General features: G+C 36.5%; 1 protein-coding gene across 1 annotated transcript; it reads right to left on the minus strand.

Moving 5' to 3' along the window:
* Positions 1-537: 537 nt before the first annotated feature.
* LOTGIDRAFT_74552 (hypothetical protein) lies at positions 538-1,422 on the minus strand (the record flags this gene model as incomplete). The annotated part of the gene is made up of 2 exons (XM_009045859.1): positions 538-696; positions 745-1,422. Coding segments are annotated over 2 exons (837 nt in total), but the record flags the coding sequence as incomplete, so codon positions are not given.
* Between the last annotated feature and the right edge of the window lie 5,485 nt (positions 1,423-6,907).

Consider the following 6,907-nt stretch of genomic DNA (forward strand, 5'->3'; position numbering starts at 1 on the left):
TCAAAATTAAAGTAAAAACAAATCTAATGCTACAGGCAGTGCTTTTGTGACATACGACAGACACTATGGTTCGTACATGGAAATAACACACACAAACATAGTTCATAACCATTTTGAATCACTTCCTTGACTTAACAAGTCGAATTTTGAAAAAGGCTACTGGTATATATAACAATTCAACCTAGCCTTCAAATCTCACCAGGTTTAGAAATGGCTTAAAATGTGATTTAAAGGCATTTGTTGAAATATAGCAGCCTTTTTAAAAAAACAATTTGACTTATCAAGTTGAGGAAGTGATTCCCAATGACTGTAAAGTGTTAACTGTTCCTATATGTTATTTCCATGTACGAACCATATTGAGAAGTTTTGTATGCTTCTGAAGTCATGGCTTAAATCCTCTCAACTTAATCACAGTTTTTAATCTAAGAAAATATGAAGTTTCATGTGTTTGTCTATCTCCTGCAGTTGATTAAAAATAAACCCACATAAACCGCAGGGATATTCTGAAACAGTTAATAATTCTTCTGTGTATTCTTTATGAGTTAATAAATGTCTTTTTAAATGATGACTAAGTGTAAATGGTCTGTTACAATATTTACACAGATGAGGTTTATAACCAGTGTGTATTCGTCTATGTCTCATATAGCTACTACGTCCATATAAAACCTTCTTACAGAATTCACATTCCACTGGTTTCTCTGGAACTTTAGGTACTGGAACTAACACACCATCTTGGAGAACAACTGGCTTAACATGTGTTTTCATGTGAGCCTGCAGATTTCCATTCCGATAGAACGTCTTTCCACAAAATTGACATCCGAATGACTTTTCACCTGTATGTATCACCATATGAGCTTGAAGGTTACTGTTCCTATTAAAAGAACGATCACACAACTTACAAGAAAAAGGTCGAAGTCCATTATGAGTTTCTAAATGAGTTTGTAAGTGACTGTTCAGTTTAAAACTATGACCACACACTCCACATTCATAAGGTTTCTCTTCACTATGACTTTTTAAATGAGTTTGTAGATTAGAATTTCTATTAAATGATTTACCACAGATTTTACAAGAAAAGGGTTTCACACCTGTGTGAGTGAACATGTGAGATTTTAAGTTACAACTGAGAGCGAATGTTTTAAAACATGTTTCACATTTGTACGGTCTCTCACCACTGTGGATTCTCATGTGTTTATGCAGATCACTATTTCTATAGAAATTTTTATTACAAATACCACAAATAAAGGGTTTATCTCCAGTATGAATTCTCTTATGTTCTGATAAGGAACAACTTCTATTAAAAGACTTACCACAGATATCACATTTGAATGGTCTGTCGTTGGTGTGAATTCTTGCATGTTTAGTCAAATCACTGTTTCTAGCAAATCCTTTTGCACACACCTTACACTTGTGAGGTTTTTTATCGCTGGGAGATTTCTCGTTGGGGGTAATATTTGGAATTTTTAAGGGATAGGGATCATTCAATTTTGTGAAATTATCTGAACTATTTTCAGAAAATTGGGAAGAATCACTTGGGTTATAATCACTTTCATCTCCTAGGCTTTCATCTTGAGATTTCTGATCTGATTCACGTTCATCATCGTCAAGTTCTGGTGCATTTTTACCAATCAGCTGATCTCCATTATGACTTTTCCGGTCTCCATTTTCTATGGGCAAAGTTGGGAGCTCAGGGACAGCTAATGGTTGAAATCTCAAGCCTGGAGTATGGTTAGATTCTATCGAATTATTTTCAGAAGGATATCGTTGTATTTCTGGGAAGACTATGGAAGACTGTGATGGAAAATTTGACGTTCCAGCAGATCTGTTGATGTCGTAAGATTTTTTGAAGGTTGGGAAGAGAACACCCGAGTCTTCCATAGTTCAGTTTCTGATTTAAACTAATTTCTGTAGTGTAGTGTCATAGCTCAATTCATTATCTGCAAAAATAATTAAATAAATAGTGAAAATTAGTATGAAATTGGCCTATGCAGTATTGGATGAGCTCAAAATTGAACTTTTTCTGTTATTGCACGAATATTGAAATAAAATCTTCAACTATGTCACTGTGTGCCATTTGTCAAGCTGAGAATAGAAGAGGTAGGGTGTCCTATCTCGCACAGCACATCACACAAGACACTGTCTATTCAATATTTACAATATCAATGACCACCAAGTTACAAATGAATGCTAAACATCAAGACACCCAGAAAAATTTTATGAAGTGCTTTTGGTCAAATGGGTCATCTTTTAATAAAATTTTAATAATTAAGACACTATAAGCTCTTACAATTTGCATAACGAGGTACATGGTCAATGTTGGGAACCAGGAAAACTGAAAATCCTTTAAAACCAAGCCCAGGGGAGATAATCTGTTTGACATAAGTGGAGAAAGGGACAAAATCGAGACAAATTGGATGATTTTCAGACAAAACAGGCACTTATTCAGTGTGTGCATCAACTGTATTAAAGGTCCAAATATCAAAAATACACTTACCAAGAATCAAAGTTTATCAAAACGTAAATAAATTCGTTAAAAGATCAAATTTTCATCAACATCCGTCCCTCTTCCCAAACAAAGACAGGAAAGTCATTTCGCACAAAATTAAGACGTTTCGTCATTACGTTCTACCTACTTTTTGAGAGACGTTTCAATCCACCTTTACTAAAGTTTTCATAATAGTACAGAATCAAATTCGACGGATTTCTTTGAAATACAAGTCTTAATTGATTTAGACATTTCAACAACTAGATATTACCTGCATCGAAAGCTAGACATATAAATCGCTAATCAAAATAATAAGTTAATTTCGGTCTGAATTTGACGATTTAATTTGAGGTTACTTCCCTTTATGCGCAAAACTATACCAGTGACTAATCTCTGACAATAGGCCTACTGATCAAAAACAAACATTATGTTATCTACAATAAGGAGTCTTATATGCTTACAATATTTCCAGTTGTTTGAATGGAACAATAAATGGAAAAACCCAAGATTGTGAGAGAGAAGAATCAGTAATTTCCTCCATAGCCCACTGCGGTCTTATTGTCAGTCTCCACTAGACATATCAGGAACAGAAAAGTAGGACGTAAAATCCATTTTATCAAGAGTCGTGGCTATTCGCACCGGGACGGTACAAAAGTGGGCATAACAAACGGCCATCCCTACCTAACCCTAACAAAGCAACTTAATATCATTCTTGACAATCAAAATGGCTTCACGCTTTAATAAAACCCCAAAAACTAGCGCGCCTATTGTGTCTTTTCTTATCCTACCGTTGTTAGCAGCCATAGAGAAAACGCATCGTGACGGTTATATCTAGATATAAATGTGCAAGAGGTAAAATTTCCCTCATTGCACACTGCATGTCGTTGGCGTTGGCCGTCTTCAACAGCCTATATTTCTATATTTAGTTGTAGCATATCATTCGACAACAAGGGCCTGAGGCCTTTGAGGTCGCAATAAGATTAGGCTACCCTCAGAAAGCATTAAGACGTAATCCTCCATTATAGAATGACGCAATTAGTATTAAGTAGATCTTGAAAGAGTGGATTAACAAAAACTTCTGGTCGAAATTTGCTTTCTAAAGAGGCATAACTTCTCTAATTGTACACTGCACAACGTCGCTCGCCATGAGCAACCCCTAAACTAACTACACAATCAATTCTCTCTCACTAGAGGTTACGCCTGCATGCCCGTGCCTGTGCTTTCATAACATTACTTAAACGCGAGATGTTATAACCTATAATTATACCTAACTAACTTTAAAATGGGCATTTCGTTTAACGCAGATTTTGAAACAGTCTACCACGAGATAAAGTTGTAGCCTATAATTCGCCAGGCGAGAAGTCTGACTAATTTCTATATTGTCGGTATGCCAGGAATCGCCGCCCATATGGCTTCTATTACTCTAAACCTGTGAAATTCACAAGAATTTTTATACCAGAAAGAAAAAAAGTAAACGATGTTTTTGTTCCCTTGGCGTTTGAGTTGGTCGAAATTGATATTCCAATGTTTCTATTTCATTCACTAGTAGATTTTTTTTTTGTAAACATCAGGGATACTGTCGTTATGGATATACATCGGGATTCGAGCCAGACAAAATTAGACCCTATCTTCAGGTTCCGGGATCAGACAAGAGTTTTCGGACTTGTTGAGAGGCTGCCGATAATGGAAGGCATGTTTTGATTCTAGTCCCAACAGCTTTAACAAACGATTTTTACGGCTAGTTGGCCTCATAGGCGACGCGGATAAGACCAAACAAAATTGTTTACGATCAGTTTGGAAGATGTCGCAATGGGTAGACATTTTGGGATTTAATCCGAACAATATTCTACCAACAAGCCCCGACCGATGATTTGGATGGTCGCCCCCGACGTGGATGAGATCAGAAAAGAGTTTGCGGACTAATGGGGAAGATTTCGCCGTGGACAGACATGTTTGACCTTATCCTTTGTCCAGACAGGTGATTTGTAGGCCCGATATGATGAGGATAAGGTCAGAGTATATTTTAATAGTTGGGATTCGTACCGTCCCAAATGAAGATTGATTTATCTCGTGTGAGGAGGTACTGATTATCATGGAAAGATCAGCGAGGTACCGACTGGTCAGGGACCAACTCACAGACAAGAGTTACATCGATATGTAGCTATCTTTTTACTGGTTCGAAACTTTCTGACTGAATCAATCTTCTTTAAGTTGATGTTAACGAAATCTCACAGCTCTTGTAGCTCAGGTAAAAGTCAGAAATATTTTAACCAGCCGTAAAGCGTCAAACTTAAGGTAAGTTTTGAACGGAGTCAGCCAGTCGCAGACAATATGTAAAAACAATGGCATTTTGATGAAAAGTCAAGTCCAAATGCAGTCCTTGGTCGAGTCAAGAAGCAGTACAGATATTCTGTGCACATAAATCTGATCATCAAGGGTGTTCTGAAAACCATATTTGATGGTGATGATTATATCTTGATGTAGTTTTTAAAAAGGCAGCAGTCACGCTAGACAATGATGTCAGAGGCGGATCAGCACCGAAAGCAAGTTCGTCGGGCAAAAATCTCATAACTAGGTTAGAAATTCGGGCAATTTCAGATATTTCGCCCCCCCTCAAATGATGCCAGTCGCCTCTCATGGCTGGTCCAGTCCCTTTCCACTTCCGGCTACTCATGCGCATTAAACGTTTGCTTGGATAAACAGTATTGTGGTAGGATAAATATGGCCTACATATTTTTTTTAATAAAGATAGTCACTTTTTAATATTTATATCAGATCGGTTGCCAAGCACCAAATCCTTGGAAACATAAAAGATAAAATAATCACTCAGATTATGCAGGGATTATTTCTTGTCGCGTAATGTTTACTCATCGATTTAGTTGATTGGATTAAATAGGCTTATTTACCCATAAATCAGCACGTTCTTATCTAATTTTTACTTTACGGTGTCAACTCGGGACAAAATTATACGAAATTTTATGAATTTATATCATTTTAGTTTATTTATTGCTTCATAATCTGGTTAATTTTTAAATATTGTGTCTATATAAAGGATATATTAGCCACGACATGCACAACTCTTGCTTTAATTACTTTATTAACACCGCAACGTGTTGATTTCATGTTTGTTGTCGTGTTCGTTGGTCATTGACTGTTTGTAATGAACATGAACATGGACATAGAAATATTTCGTCAACCTCGAATCCCCACACTAATCTATATGTCTTGCTAGACCTGTCGAGTCAAATCTTGAATACCCTTTTGAAACTGTTCAGCCTTTCTTAGGACAGACTAATTAAAATTAGACAAAACTTTCGTTCCGTTTATTATTAGCTTTTATTTTTAATTAAGCCACTTCAGTGATGATCTAAAGATGGCCTTTTTGACTATTCGTCCGTTTGATAACCCCGCCAGCCAATCAAATTTCTGCCCTCTCCAACGCTGGGATTTTGTGACGCGAACAAAAGTTGAATTCTGAGAAGTATTAAACAGTGAATGTACCTTATATGTTCTCATCACAAACTCCGTGAATAAAACTGACGTCCATAACAATTCATTTCAAAATGGCAGCGTCATTGTTGGTGATCTTGGGTGGTTAAGGTTTTCTGCCTTGAAACTGTTTAGTCAATCTGATGGCTGGGAAAACAGATCATTATTTCTTTACAATAATATTTAGCTTTTCAGATAAATCAGCATTTAAACCAAGTGAAATGACTGGAGGCGAACAGGTGGAACAATCTCAACAGCGGTTTCTGTCAAACATCATCGAGACAACGTTCGAAAACGCAGCTTCTTTCGTTCGTAATGTCTCCCTCAAAAAAGAAATGAAAACAGTGATGGAAAGAATACTTTTAACGAATTAATTTAACATGTAAGTGAGCTGCCATTTAATACTGGTTTATTTTTCTTACAAATTCACTTGCAGAAGAAAATGGCGCCCAATTAGTGAGCTGGCCTCGTTTTGGAGGTTGTAGCAGACGAATAAGGTAGAGTTTATAAGCTTGATTAAACCAAAAGACCCCGATTCGTGTTTTTTTTATTACAAACAGATCTCTGATTTCACTACAGTGTTATACTTTACAAGTTTTCAAGCCGATAGAAAGAAATTTCAACACCTCCGGCCTGTTATTAATTTATAAAATTTTATAATACAGTTATTAGGCTACATGCTAGATATTTTAATATTTACTTCACACATAGCTTGCACACCGCCATTAGTCTAATAAGGTCCAGAACAGACGAACGTAAAACTTGTATATGCCCTTAAAATACAATAAAGGGGGCGTACACTGCACTATACGTATATAGTATACTAATTGTATTTGAAACATGGGTTGCTCATTGCTGCCTCGTTATTATAAAAAGGTCCTGAATGTAGACGGACTTGGGGTACAAAATAGGGGGCAGACTGACTCAATGAGAGGA

Source organism: Lottia gigantea, assembly GCF_000327385.1.
Source record: "Lottia gigantea unplaced genomic scaffold LOTGIsca_1, whole genome shotgun sequence".
NCBI classification, from domain to species: domain Eukaryota; kingdom Metazoa; phylum Mollusca; class Gastropoda; family Lottiidae; genus Lottia; species Lottia gigantea.